Genomic DNA, 15,046 nt, shown 5'->3' on the forward strand with positions numbered 1-15,046 from the left:
GAAGAGGAAAAGGAATATAAGGCCTGCAGGGAAGGTTGTGTACAGATAGAACGTGTACTTCTGGGGACTGAAGAGATCTCTCACTGTCTGCTCTTGTAGAAGACCCAGGTTCCAATCACCCAGGTTCGAATCCCAGTGCCTACATGATAGTTAACAACTGTTTATAACTCCAGTTCCAGGGATCTGATGCCCTTTTTTGTCCTCTGTAGGCACTGCATGACCCTAACCTGCAGGCATAAATACTCAAATACATAAAAAAATAAAAATAAAGAATTTGTACTTCTGAATAAACACATTTGTTTTTCTTTTTAAATTTAGACACTTACCCAGGAGGTAGAGGTTCTGGTCTATCCCAAGTTGTTCTTTTTTCAACATGATCTACATAATAGACACGGCCATGCTGGTCTACTCTCTGCTCCCAACTGAAACACAAATTAAAAGGACAAGGAAGGGCATTTTGTATTACTTTGGATTTTAATCTGGTGTCTCTACCTTTTCTCCTTAAATGACCATATTATATAACTGTGGAAAACCTGTTAGTCCATAAAAAGGATAACAGAATTAAAATATGGTCAAGAGGCTGGAGAGATTGCTCAACAGTTAAGAGCACCAGCTGCTCTTGCAGAGGACCTGGGTTCAGTTCCCAGTACCCATATGGTGGCTAACAACCATCCATAACTTCAGTTCTAGAGGATCTGACACCCTCTAGTGACCTCCTCAGGCACTACATGACATGGGTGCACTTATATACATGTAGGCCATATACTTGTACACATGAAAATAAAAATAATAAAAATATTTAATATGGCCAGGAAATGTCATCTGGATACCAGCCCAGCCTGATAAGCATAGCTCTCATCCCTCATCAAAGAAGGTTTTTTTTTTTGTTTTTTTTTTTGAAACAGACAGAGACTATTTCAGAGATCCATGACTAGTCAAAATGCAGGGAATAAGTAACCATGTGGTGCTCAGCCCCAACTGACACATCTTCAATGCAACCCCTATACTTAAGGCTCAGGAAACATCACAGAAGAGGCAGCAAAAAGACTGTATGAGCCACAGGACCAGGGAAGCTGCCTGTGAAATCTCAACAACAAGGTTGCCTAAACAAGACCTGCATAATGTCAACATCAGTCAACATGCCAATGAGGATGGGGGAAATTTCACAAGGCCCTACCCCTAGATGAAGAGCTATAGGTATTGGGAGAGGAAGAATTGGTTTTCTTCTGGGAGGAGCCCCCTTAGATTATCTAATCCCAAGAGGTCTGTACTAAACATGTACATATGAGTAACATGAAATGGACTCAGTAGGTTGTGTGTATAATGATAATGAAAGAGTGAGAGGTGGGTGGAGTTAGAGAGGGGAGGGGGCAGAAATGATATAAATACAGTATTGACAGATGAAATTTTAAAAAAATAAAAAATTTAAATTAAAAAGAAAGAAATGACTAAAAAAATAAAAACGCCATGAGAGTGGAACACAGTGGATGAGATATGCTTTTCACAAGTGTCTGCTCCAGGAAATAACATGCATTTCTGGAGTCAGGTCTCCTAAAACACCAAAGTCACTCTCAATATGGTCAGGTTAGACTCAGGACTTGGGAGGAAAGAATGCTATCATTGATGCTCTGAAGCCTGGACAAACATGCTAACTGAGGGGCAACATTCTGAGTGCATTCTAGAAAAACTGAAATCAAATAATAAGTCCTTATTGATGTATTCTTGCATATTATAGGAAAAGAGTTTATAGACTGAGTCTTCTTGGGAGATTTACTGCCAAAGTGAAGAAGATAGCAGTAGATCATTATAGCTTGTTTGTTCTTAAGCACAAACAGCCTTTCAACTGAGCTATCCATGTGATATTGTTTAGGTATAAACTGAGTCTGTCCCCCTCCCAGAGAGGCTCATGTGTTTGAACACTTGGTCCCCAACTGGTGGCACTGTTTTGCAAGGTTGTAGACCCTTTAGGATGCAAAGTCTATCTAGATGAAGTGGGCTGCTGCCTTGTGAGTTACAACAGAGCTAGCTTTCTACCTGCCATAATGATGTGACCAGCACCAAGACCACCACAGGCCAAACCAAAATAAACCTCTCCTCCCACAAGTGGCTTTTGTCAGGCATTCTGTCACAGCGACGAGAAAGGTACTAATATACATATAAGCCTTCCAAAAGGAAAGTGTCCTAACTACCAAGTATTATAATCTGTGTAAGAAGTTAAAATTCTCATCATTAGTTTATTACTTTACTAGTCAGCCAAATAATTCTGACAGGCATTCTGAGGCCTGAATTTGAAGAGCTTTTGTTTTGCACTGCTTATGTGATAGTGAAGGTAGAACTTGGTACTTCTCAGGTATAGCAAGCACTCTACCACTGAGCTATACCTATACCCCCAGCCCTGACTGAATCTGAATGTCATAATCCATATAATAAAAGTATTACTGGTGTTAAAAATAAGTAGAAATGAAAATAGGATTAAGGTTACTAACTTTATCAGTTTAAATTACCTATTACTTTGCTATAATGACTTTATGATGAAAATTTTTTATTTAAAAAAAATGTTTCCCTACCTAAAAGAAGAAACAATTTGAGTTAGGCAACTATTCCATTACCTGGCCTTGTTTGCTTTCTATGGTTCAGGGGATCCTTCAATTTTATATATATAGCTATGTGTAATGGTGTACACCTATAATTCTAGGGAGGTAGAAGCAAGAATTAGTAGTTCAAGAACATCCTTGGCTCCATACTGAGTTTGAAGTCAGTATGGGCTACAAAACATTGTCTCAAAAAAACCAAAAGAAAAAAAATTTTGAGACAGAGCCTCATGCAGTAGCCCAAGCTGACCTTGAACTCACAGCAATCTTCCTGCCTCAGCCTCAGCCTCAGCTAGAATTATAGGCCTGTGCCAACAAACCAAGCTCAAATTTCTTTTTCTACTTACCCTAGAAAAGGGTACAATTTCAAGATATGATAAACTTTCCTGGACTCCAGACTCCCCAAAATCTATTATAGTTACTTGAAAACAATTAATGAAAGAATGTAGTGCTATTTTCTTTTTTTAATTAATGAGTGCATGCAAAAGTCTAAAGAAAACAAATGTCAACAATTACTTACCCAGGTGGTAGGGGAGCTTGAGTTACAGGATTTAGTGGCCTAGGGCCTGCGCCTCCAGATATAGTAAGAGGAATTATTAATCCAGATGTTGCTCCTTCAGATGTATTTGTATTTGTGTTTGCATTTGTATTGGTTGATGGCAAAGAACCTGTGCTAGATCCATCGCTTTCAGAATTGGCAGACGGCGAACCATTGACAGATGCTATAAAATATTTGGGAAAAATAGGAGAAGAATCTTTTGCATTCTGAAATCTAAAATCGGGATATAATTTTAACCTAAGAATTAAAACTAGATGACAAATAAGACCTAAGATGTGGACACACAGGTCTCAGTAAATTGTAAGGCATATAAAATTATGGTTTCATAATACCCAAAAAATAACTAATTGATTTTTGTGTGGTGCTGAGTGTCGAGCTCATGGCCTGTGTACAACAGGCAAGCACTTTATTACTGAGCTATACTCCCAGCCCAATAAAAACTTTTAGAATAGGAAACTATTAGTATCACTTTCCAGATTATCAAAACTACCTTTTCTATGTAACCTTGGAGATTAGAGACCAATTTTTGATGTTTGTAACAGTATGAGTATACTGATATTACTGATGGCTAATCAGAAAATGGATATTCTGTTTACATGTTACCATAAAAACAATGTTTACACTGTTACTACATGAATTATGTCTTTTGGTGCATTTTCCTTTTTTTTTTTAAAAAAAAAAAACTACCATTTACAGCCAGCTTTTAAAAAGATAAAATGGGAATAAGTAACCAAATTATTACTTTTCTTCTTTTTTCTTTTATTGGTCTTTTTGAGACAAGGTCTCTCTATTCACAGCTGACCAGGAACTTACTATGTAGAGAAGGCTGGCCTCCATCTCACAGAGATCTGCCTGCCTCTGCCTCCCGAGTGCTGGGATTAAAGGCAATATACAACCACACCTGGCTGCCACCAAATTCTTGACTATAAGACATATTTCACACAGTTACCTACCATGCAAAAAAGTTTCAATCTTAACCGTACTGTGTATACTTTAAACAATACGTAAGTTATTTTCTTGTAGAGGACCCAAGTTCAGTTCCCAGCACCCACATGAAAGCTAACAACCATCTGTAACTCCAGTTCCAGGGGATCCAACATCCTCTTCAGGCTTCTGTGGTAACACACACACACACACACACACACACACACACACACACACACACACAGAGAGAGAGAAAAGTAAAGGCAATTCTTGGTTGCAGGGGATCCAACATCCTCTTCTGGCTTCTGTGGCACTACACACACACACACACACACACACACACACACACACACACAGAGAGAGAGAGAAGTAAAGGTGATTCTTAGTTGCCTATAGGAAAATCATTCTTGTTCAAGTTTTTTTTTTTTTGGTCTTTTCGAGACAGGGTCTCCTTGTAGCCCCAGCTGTCCTGGAACTTACTGTGTAGAACAGGCTGGCCTTGAACTCACAGAGATCCACCTGCCTCTGCCTCCCAAGTGCTGGGATTAAAGGCTTGCGCCACCACGCCTGGCCTTGTTCAAGTTTTTAAATGTAAAAAAAAAGCCAGAAGCTAGATAAGGTGTACACTCCCAGCACTAGGAGGCTAAAGCAGAAGGATCACTAGTTTAAGGCCAGCCTCTACTACAAAGTAAGATCCAGTTTAAAACTAAACAAAATTAAAAAAAAACCCCACACACATTGACCTAAAAAGGTCTCCCTGGCACATATCTGAAGATCACTATTTAAAAACACCAGGCATGGCAGCACATACCCATAATATCAAGCTGACACAGAAGTAGTTTGAGGCCAACATGGGCAATATATGGAGACTCTGTGTAAATCCCTTTCCACTGAAAGAACATTATTTACAAAACAATACTGAAGTCTGGAATACATACCTGGTCTTCGTGGGGTTGGTGGAGGTGGTCGAGAAGGTCTTGGAGGTCTAGAAGGCTTAAAACCACCATTAGAAAGTGATGGAGAATTGTTCCCATTGACTCTCTTATTTTCTCCTGACCCTGCAACCTCAGGATCATCTGATCCATTTGTGTTCACTCTGGATAAGAAAGACAGAAAGAGGAAAAAATGGAAAGAACAAATGCTCTCTGAAGTCAACATTTTAAGAGGCTGAGGAAAACTTCCTAATTTTAGGCCAGCCTTATGAAGCAAAAAACTGGTTAAGGTTTTATTATAATCCCCAAACTTCAACCTGACGTAGATAGTGAGGGTTTACTCAGGGCAGAACTTTGGACAATTCAAAATTACCAAGTATGGCTGCAGAAGGCTTTAGAAAGCTCTGTATATGAAGGAACAAAATCAAGTTCAAAAGACAAGTAAGACTCAAACTATCACTGAAGCGAAAGAGTTTAAAATTAAAATGAGTGATACTTCCAGAAACTTTGTTAAGTTTGGGCTTCTAAGAAATAGACTTGGCTGGGGCTGGAGAGATGGCTCAGCATTTAAGAGCACTGACTGCTCTTGTAGAGGACTCAGGTTCAATTCCCAGCACCCACATGGCGGCTACGAACCGTCCTTAACTCCAGTTCCAGAGGAATCCGAAGCCCTCTTCTGACTTCCATGGCACTGCAAGACACAGGTGCACTCACATACATGCAGGCAATACACTCATACACATAAAATAAAAATAATAAATATTTTTAAAAAGAAATAGACTTGACTATGTAACCGCAAACACTTTCCTTGATAGTTTTAATCTCAGAAAACCTATATAAATCCTAGTTTAATCTAGGAGTCATGACTTGGAAACGTGCTAAAAATGAAAATTTTGTCCCACTCCAGAGTAGCAAATTAGAGTGTGGATAAGACATATCCTCTGGGAAATTCTGATGTACTATAAAGTTTCAAGGCCGGCAAGATGGCTCAGCACATAATAGTGCTTGCTGTCAAGCTTGATAACTTGAGTTCAATTCCTAGAACTCAAGTGATGGAAGGAGACAATCAAAACACACACACACACACACACACACACACACACACACACACACTAAATAAGTAAATAAATGTAATAAAGTTTCAAAAGTACACCAGACTAAAATAAGCACTTGTTATCTTAATAAGTTGAAGTACTTTAAAATAAGGTATAGAGCTAGAACTTGAAATAAACCTTGAAGGCCAACATGGAAATCTATACACTATTTAGAATTAAGATCCAACAAAATGACCAGCACTACTACCTTTGTAGGTACATCACTATGACTATGCTCCTATGGTTCTTTCCCTTTACAAACTTCAGCTTATTTTTACCATATATACATTTGATCTATATATAAGTGCAAACGCTTATGGGCAAGCTAGAAAACCCTGGAGAATCAAGATCTCAATTTAGAATAAGATGAAAAGAAATACTGAAATCAGGGCTGGTGAACAGGTCCAGCAGGTAAAAGCTCTTGCTATGCAAGCCTGGCAACCTGAGTTCCAGTCCCAGAACCCATGTAAAAGAAGGAGAGAACTGATTCCAGAAAGTTGCCCTCTGACCTCCACATGTGTGCTATGGCACACACAGGACCCCCCCAATCATACAACATATACACACAATAATAAATTAAATTTAAATTTAAAAATATTCAAAGATTAATAATCGAGAAGGCTCATTAATTAAAAAAAACTTTAAAACCAGGCACCAATCACATCCATGTGATAAAAGTAACACTAAGTAACAATGAGATATATAAAACACACAGACCTTCATAATAAAGATGGTGTTTGATTTAGGAAAAAAAAATCAAATAACTAAAACCTTTTAAATCTTCCTAAATGATAACTACTGGGGAGGGGGCATAAAGCCCTTCCTTATGCTGCTCTTTTAGGCAAATAGTTATGAAATCTGTCAACAAATGCTAAGGGGGAAAGGTAGTCAAGGCCGTAACTACTACATACTATTGTATAGTATAAATCGCATTTTGTAAACAGCCATGGAGTTGAACGAGGCACCTGCACTGAACTCAAGAGACCCAAACCAATAGAGTTTATCTCCTTTAGCTGGTTGCAGAAGACTCCAGAGCCAGTTAATTGATAAGATTATAATAACCAGTTATTAAGCTACAATTAGTTGACTGGCTGATAGATCAGGGGCAGCAAGGTGTTTCCCATGTCTCTCACTTGTTTCCTATAAATGCAACCTGTCATACTGACGAGTTCTCAGAACCTATTCTGGTTCTGTGAACTGCTTGATTCACAAATCCTTTTTGTTTTAAACAGTTTTACTCAAATAAAATGCTACTAAATTGAATTGGTCTAAAGGTTTCTTTTTTCCTTCAACATTAGTAACATTTAAAGCATATTTTGACAATTATAAAATACTGTATAAACTTGTCATTTTAGAGGTAAGTAGTCCATAAAACAAGCCAATGCACAGGAGTTAAGCTTAACGCGCACACACACACACACACACACACACACACACACACACACCCCACAGCCAAAAACTTTAAAGAATGTTCAGAGTACAAGAGTATAATAAGTATCATAGGTATCATAAGAAAAAGATCTGGGGGGGAAAAAACTCACAGTGGCAGAATGTAGCCTTTTAATGAGAACATAAAACTCTTCCATGTTCCTATTCACGCATGCAAAGATGTGGGCTCATTTATGTGAGAGATGAGTTAAGTGACCAAAGAAAACTGAAATGTCAAACATTTTATAGTTGAACATAGTGGCAGAATGATGTTGACACAAAACACAGCTCTGATCTCAAAGGGAACTAGAGATAGTATACTCTCTCTCTTTTTTAAAAACAAATTTATTCTTTATTTTATGCATATATGCGTGTATTGCCTGCATGTAAGCAAGTGCACCCATGTCCTGCAATGCCTGCAGAGGCCAGAAGAGGCTGTCAGATCCCCTGGAAGTGGAGTTATGGACAAGTTGTTAGTTGCCATGTGGGTGCTGGGATTCAAACCTGGGTCTTCTGCAAGAACAGCCAGTGTTCTTAACCGCTGAGCCATCTCTCCAGCCCCGAGACAGTATATTCTTGAACCAAATATGAGTGGCCATTGCCCAGGAACATGGATTAAGGTTGTCCCAAAAGACATGTGACACTGAAGAAGTAGTTACATGAATTTTATTAGACAAAGAACAAAGAAAAGCATTTACCAAATATACTGGTGAGGAACACAGGTTCCAGTAGGGTGAGGGCGTAAGACCTGTTAGAGGTTTCAGATGCTATCTGATGACATTTTTAGCTGCTTTCTGCTGCATTCTTAGCTTTTGATTGGTGGAAGCTAATGGCCTGCTAAGAATACATCTTAAAGATTTTGATAGTCAAAAGGATATTAGCTCAGACACAGGGATGGTCAATAAATGGCTATTAAGTGAACTAAAAGTAGACCAAGATAACCTGGATTTGGACTTGTAAACATTTAAATTTTTCTTTTTTCACATTTACAGTACAAGTATGGAGGTCAGAGGACAACTTGTGGGAGCTGGTTCTCTCCTTCTACCGTGTAAGTTCCACAGATTAATACTCAAGTTGTCAGACATGGTGACAGGTGCTTTTACCCACTCAGTCATCTCAATGGCCCCTGGCTCTGTAAACATTTTAACTGTCCAGGATCATATATTTTAGTCATTAGGTCTTGTAGAATCTTTAATACAATGTGGCTTCCCCCTGCCCCCGCTTTCCTCTTGGGAACTTCTGTTTATAATAGAAGGGGAAAATTAGTTTTAGAGGGCATGGGAAGGTATGCTGGATAGCTTTAGTGTCAACTTGACACACCTGGGTTGAGGGAGCCTCAATTGGGGAATTGCTTCCATTGGACAGGCCTGTGGCCATGTCTGAAGGGCATCTTCTTGATGAGTGATGTGGGAGGGCCCAGCCACTGTGGGTGGTGCCACCCCTGGGCAGGTGGGCCTGTGTTGCAAAAAGAAAGCTGGCTAAGCAGGGGCCAGAGGCGCAAGCCAGTAAGCAGCATTCCTCCATGGCCTGTACTCCAGCTCCTGCCGAGTTCCTACCTTGGGCTCCCTGATGAACTGCAACCTGGGAGTTGTAAGCTGACTAAATCCTTTCCTCCCCAAGTTGGTAGTGGTCAGTGTTTTGTCCCAACAATGAAGAAACAAACCAGGACAGAAATTGGTACCAGAGAGTGGGATATTGTTGTGACAGACTTGACCTTGGTGTTTTTGGGAGGACTGTGGAAGTGTTTGGAACTTTCGGCTGGAAGAGCCATTGCGTGCTCAGTTTGTTGCTGTGGAGCTTGGAACAGTTATGCTGAAAGAGTTGTAGATGATGGAGGCCTGGCTTGTGAAGCTTCAAAGGGAAGCGGAGACTATCAGGGCTGTTTGTGTGAGATTTTGGATTGAAAACCTGTGGGTTCTGGTTGGCTGGGGCTGAAGAATCAGCTGTGATTAAGAAGAGACCAGAAACTGAAGCAAAACCTTTGCTTTACTGGGACAATTGATGCTGGTTAGCTGGGCTGAAAAAATCAGCTGTAAGTAACAAGGGACCAGCATCACTGTGGTGGAATCTTCTGGGAGGTATTTCCTCAGGGTCAGCACACAGAGAGGACCCACACCTCTATTTCAAGCTGCAAGCAGGACTTGGTAATGTGTAAGAGTCTCCTGCATGGTTCTGGTGTTGAAAGCGTGAAGGGGTCACAGAGAGCAGCTGAGGCATGTCACTCTGAGAGGCCAGGAAAGGCCATATATGAAAGTGCAGCTTCAGTTGCAGTGAAGACCCCAGGACTGAAGGGGTCATGGAGAGAATCTGAGGCTTTGCACCCCAAGAGGCAAGAAGAGGCCATTGGTGAAGGTGTGGCCTCAGTTTCAGTAGAGACCCCAGCTTTTTGGAGATGCCGGGACCATGGGATGACCACCAAGGACAGCAGTAGGTGTGGAATGGAGCTGGCCTGGGTCTGTGAGATGAACTGAGGTTGCTGTGTACTACAGAGTCAGAGCAGTGGAGCTGCCAGTACCCTTTGGAGCCCAGAAGATCGTGAGTGAATCCCAGGTGTCCAGCCTCAAGCTAATTTGCTGGACTTTGGTTTTGCTTAGGTGTGCCCGGTTCTTCCCTTTGAAACAAGACAGTACTTATTTTGGATTTTATAGAAGCCCACCTACAGTTAAGAAACTATTAAGTGTTTGGATTTTTTAAGGACTGGGGTTTTTTTAAGGTTGTGCTATCTTATGTTGTGATATTAATGTTAACATCATATCTTAGGGACAAAAATTGGAAAGTTTATGGTTTAATAGTGATGTTTGTGTGTCAAGTTGACAAGGAGTCAATTGTGCTGGATAGCTTTAGTGTCAACTTGACACACCTGGGTTGAGGGAGCCTCAATTGGGGAATTGCTTCCATTGGACAGGCCTGTGGCCATGTCTGAGGGGCATCTTCTTGATGAGTGATGTGGGAGGGCCCAGCCCACTGTGGGTGGTGCCACCCCTGGGCAGGTGGGCCTGTGTTGTATAAGAAAGCAGGCTGAGCAGGGGCCAGGGGAGCAAGCCAGTAAGCAGCATTCCTCCATGGCCTGTGCTCCAGCTCCTGCTTCCAGGTTCCTGCCCTGAGTTGCTACCTTGGGCTCCCTGATGAACTGCATCCTGGGAGTTGTAAGCTGAATAAACCCTTTCCTCCCCAAGTTGGTAGTGGTCAGAGTGTTTTGTCCCAGCAATGAAGAAACAAACCAGGACAGAAGGGAAAGGAGTCTAGAATCTGGCTAACATTTCTAGCCAGATGAGAGTCAAGAATTTGAGCACAATTAACAAAATGTGCTGTGAAGAATGCTTACAGAGACAATAATCCTTTTATACAGTGATATTTCAAGTGTGTTAAATAGCAAGGAACCGTTCTTTTTTTAAATCTTTTTTTTTTTGGGGGGGGGGTCTCCTTGTAGCTTCAGCTGGCCTGGAAATCATTATGTAGACCAGGCTGGCCTGCCTCTGCCTTCCCAGTGCTAGGATTAAAAGGGTGCACAACCACATCTGGCTTTCCTTTTTTTAAAAAGAAATTATTATTTTTTAATGTGTCTAAGTGCATTACCTGCATGTAATAAAGTGTACCTGTGATGTGTAATGCCCACAGAGATCAGAAGAGGGTGTCAGATCCCCTAACTCATTATGTAGACCAGGCTGGCCTGCCTCTGCCTTCCCAGTGCTAGGATTAAAAGGGTGCACAACCACATCTGGCTTTCCTTTTTTTAAAAAGAAATTATTATTTTTTAATGTGTCTAAGTGCATTACCTGCATGTAATAAAGTGTACCTGTGATGTGTAATGCCCACAGAGATCAGAAGAGGGTGTCAGATCCCCTGGAACTGGAGATACAGATAGTTGTTAGCTGCCATATGGGTGCTGGAAACTGAACCCGGGTCCTCTGTAAGAGCAGCCAGTGCTTTTAATCACTGAGTCATGGCTCCAGCCCCACTGGCTTTCCTTTTTTTTTTTTTTTTAAAAAAAAAAAAAAAAAAAAAGATTTTATTATTTGTGTCTCATGCCCACAGATGCTAACACAAAGTATTAGAATCTCTGGAGCTAGAGTTATAGGCAGTTTGTGAGCCACCCAACATGAGTACAGGGAACTAGGGAACTGAACTTAGGTCCTCTTAAATAGCAGCAAGCACTCTTCACCTGAGCAGTCTCTCATGCTTTAAAAAAAAAAAAATTTTTTTTCTTCTGTTTGAGACAGGGTCTCCTTGTAGCCCCAGCTGTCCTGGAACTCACTATGTAGACCAGGCTGAACTCGAACTCACAAAGATCCACCTGCCTCTGCCTCCCAAGTGTTAAATGCTGGGATTAAAGGCATGCACCACCATGCCCAGCATTTTAAAAACTTTTTAAAAAAAATTTTAAAACACTTTTATCACCAGGCATGGTGGTGCACACCTTTAATCCTAGCACTAGGGAGACAGAGGCAGATCTCTGTGAGTTCAAGGCCTCAAGGCCAGTCTGATCTACATAGGGAGTTCCAGGCTAGGGCCAGGCCACAGGGAGACCCTGTCTCAAAAAGACCAAAAAAAAAAAAAAAAAAAAAAAAAAAAGCACTTTTATTTATTTGTATTTTTTCTGTATGAGTGCTCTGCCTGCATGCATGTAAGTGTACCCTTGCATACATACACAGTGCCCTTGTAGGCCAGAAGAGGGTGACAGATCTCTTGGAACTCAAGTTGTAGGTAGCTGATGGGTACTAAGAGCCAAACCTGGGTCTTCTACAAGAACAGCAAGTGCTCTTAACTGCTAAGCCATCTCTCAAGCCCTTGGAGAGAAAACATAATGTAGCCCAGGCTGGACTTATTTGTCCTATCTCCACCTCCCAAGTGTTAGGATTACAGGTGTGCACCAACAACCCCAGTTTTGTAGTGAATCTTTTGAGGTAGTGAATCATTCAGTAGACCAGGCTGGCTTAGATCTCAAAATGCAGCCTACACTATCATGAATCTCATATGCAGACCCAATAGGCTTCAAACTCCTGTCTTAGCCTCCCAAGTGCTAGGATCACAGGGGTGAGGTCATTTACTTATCAATCTGAAGTGTTTGCTTGCTTGCTTTTTCTTCTTCTAATATCTATGTATGTGTGGGTCTCTGTGCATGTGTGCAGGTGCCTGCAAAGTGCAGAAGAGCACAGAAGAGAATGTCAGATGCCCTGGAGCTGCAGTTAACGGTAGTTGTGAACACCCAGATGTGGGTGCTAAAAACCAAAGGATGCTCTATGAGAGTAGCAAGCTGAGCCCTGAACTTGAAATTTTTTTCTTATTTTTAATTATTAATTTTTGGCTTCTTGAGACAGGGTCTCCCTGTAGCCCCAGCAGTCTTGGAACTTACTACATAGACCAGGCTGGCCTCATTCTCACAGATCCACCTGCTTCTGCCTCCCAAGTGCTGGGATTAAAGGCGTGTGTCACTATGCCCAATTCCTGAACTTTTAATGAATTCTTCCTTCTTTCTTTCTGTTTTCTATGGTAAGCAGTCAGTGAACTCTTACCTTGTTTCGTCCTTGGGTCTGCAGCCATCATCGTTCTGTGAAGCACCTTTAACATCAATAAATTTAAACAAAATGAGTTTCAAGAGAGTAGTTTTCAACTTAAAAAAATTTTAAAGTAACTCGTCTTTTATTGAACCTTCCTAGTAAAGAACATTACAACATAAATTCCAACATGAGTTTTAAAGAGAAAACATGATAATGTTCAAATGACTTAATTTTATCAAAATTATATGCAAATATTTATCATTATGCATATGAGGAATTGGTTAAAGTACATTACTCATGCCTTCTGTCCTTTTTCAAAAAATGTTTTTGACTCTAAGTCAAACCTATTGTTTAGTAATGTTCTACAGCTTAGGCTGGCATTGAACTCCTGATGCTCTTGCCTCAGCCTCATTAGACTAGGATTAGAGTTTTGCACCATCACACATGGTTTTTTTAGCCATTTATTGTATCTGAAATACCTCAAGAAAAGTACTAACCACCAGCAGGATGGTCAATGCAATACAATTCTGAAAATGACAAAGCCAATTATTTTCTATTATACAGGACACTGGAAAGGAGTCTAAAGAATATGAACTACACAAATAGCTCAGAGTTTTGAAAAAACAAAACCAAATAATTCTCCAAGTAGCCCAAAGGAATGCCACAATGCTCACATACTCTTTTAAATTTCATGCATGGGAAAGATCCTTAGACTGTCAGGGCCTATGTCCTGTGTTAAGAGAGAGACTGACAGAGGTAAGCATGCAAAGTAGACAGCAAACACAGAAAGAGGAAAACCTACAAAATGCAGAACTCAGGCTAAACAGCCTAAGTGCATACGGTACAAGAACAAAACTACCAGTATATAATCACAGTTTCAAACAGTAAAAAGATGTTGATTCATAACCATATTTTATCATAGTTAGCAAGGCTGTTAAAGTCTACTTTTTACTTTTTCTTGAAGTGCTGGAGATCATAGAAATACACATTTTAAAAATGATATAGTAGTTGGGGCTGGAGGGATGGCTCATTGGTTAAGAACACTGTTCTTCCAGAAGACTCGGGTTCAAATCCCAACACCCATATGGCAGCTAAGAACTGTCAGTAACTCCAGTCCCAGGGGATCCGACAGCCTATCCTGAACTCTGCAGGCACTGCAGGACACAGGTGCACGTACCTACATGCAGGCAATACATGCATAGACATAAAATAAAAAAATAAAATTTTTTTTAAAAGTTTCAGAAAATGGCTCTGCTTCCCTGGGCCTAACAGACCCGCAAAGGCCTCTCTCCTACCCACAGGCCTCTCTCCAGGGTAAGTCCAACACGACCTCCAGGCCTTGACTCCCGCAACTTCATTCACTCTTCCATCTCCCCCGCTGGTCTCTCCTCTTCGCCTGGGTCCTGTCCCATTCCTTGTCTTGGGGCCCCAGACACCTGGGGAACCAATACTGCTTCTTCCTCATCCTGTGCATCCAAAGCAACTGTTCCTTCTCAGGTCCCAAGCAGCACTGCTACTGGGCCTGGCCCCTCCCTCTGCTTCCCTGGACCTGCACCTGCCGCCAGCCTCTTTCCGGAACTCGGGGGCTGACCTTTCCTATTCCTGATCCTTTGCATCCAGACCAAACCAGGTCCTCAGTGCAGTCCCCAGGAGTCCTTGAAGCCTCTTCCCGCCCCAACTGCCTTTGCATCTCTGGGTGGCATGGCCACCACCTGCCCTAGACCAGCATCTTTCCTGGGCCAGGCTCCCAGGAGAGTCCAACCACCAAATTCCTGAGGCCCATATCGTTCCTGGAGGGATCCAGACCTTAGGAGAAAGCCTGAAAACATCTGACCCTCATCTGAATTGGGCCTCTGTGGGAACACTTGAAGACAAAAGCAATCCGGCCACTCCAATATAAAATCAAAAGAGAGAACCGGAAGCTTAGACGAACCAGCTTTTCATCCCCCAAAAGTAAACCACAAAGACACACAAAGTTCACAAAAAGAAGCAGACCTAAACTTGAAGGCCTGAGTCTCAC

At 41.3% G+C, this 15,046-nt stretch overlaps 1 protein-coding gene across 1 annotated transcript; it reads right to left on the reverse strand.

The window, feature by feature from the left end:
• Positions 1–305: 305 nt before the first annotated feature.
• Positions 306–13,087, reverse strand: LOC103734249 (E3 ubiquitin-protein ligase Itchy; the record flags this gene model as incomplete). Its single annotated transcript, XM_008833132.2, is given in 4 exon segments — positions 306–422; positions 3,112–3,313; positions 5,013–5,170; positions 13,042–13,087. Coding segments are annotated over 4 exon segments (506 nt in total), but the record flags the coding sequence as incomplete, so codon positions are not given.
• Positions 13,088–15,046: the final 1,959 nt, after the last annotated feature.

This window comes from Nannospalax galili, unplaced genomic scaffold (genome assembly GCF_000622305.1).
Source record: "Nannospalax galili isolate Female #2095 unplaced genomic scaffold, S.galili_v1.0 scaffold3436, whole genome shotgun sequence".
NCBI classification, from domain to species: Eukaryota; Metazoa; Chordata; class Mammalia; order Rodentia; family Spalacidae; genus Nannospalax; species Nannospalax galili.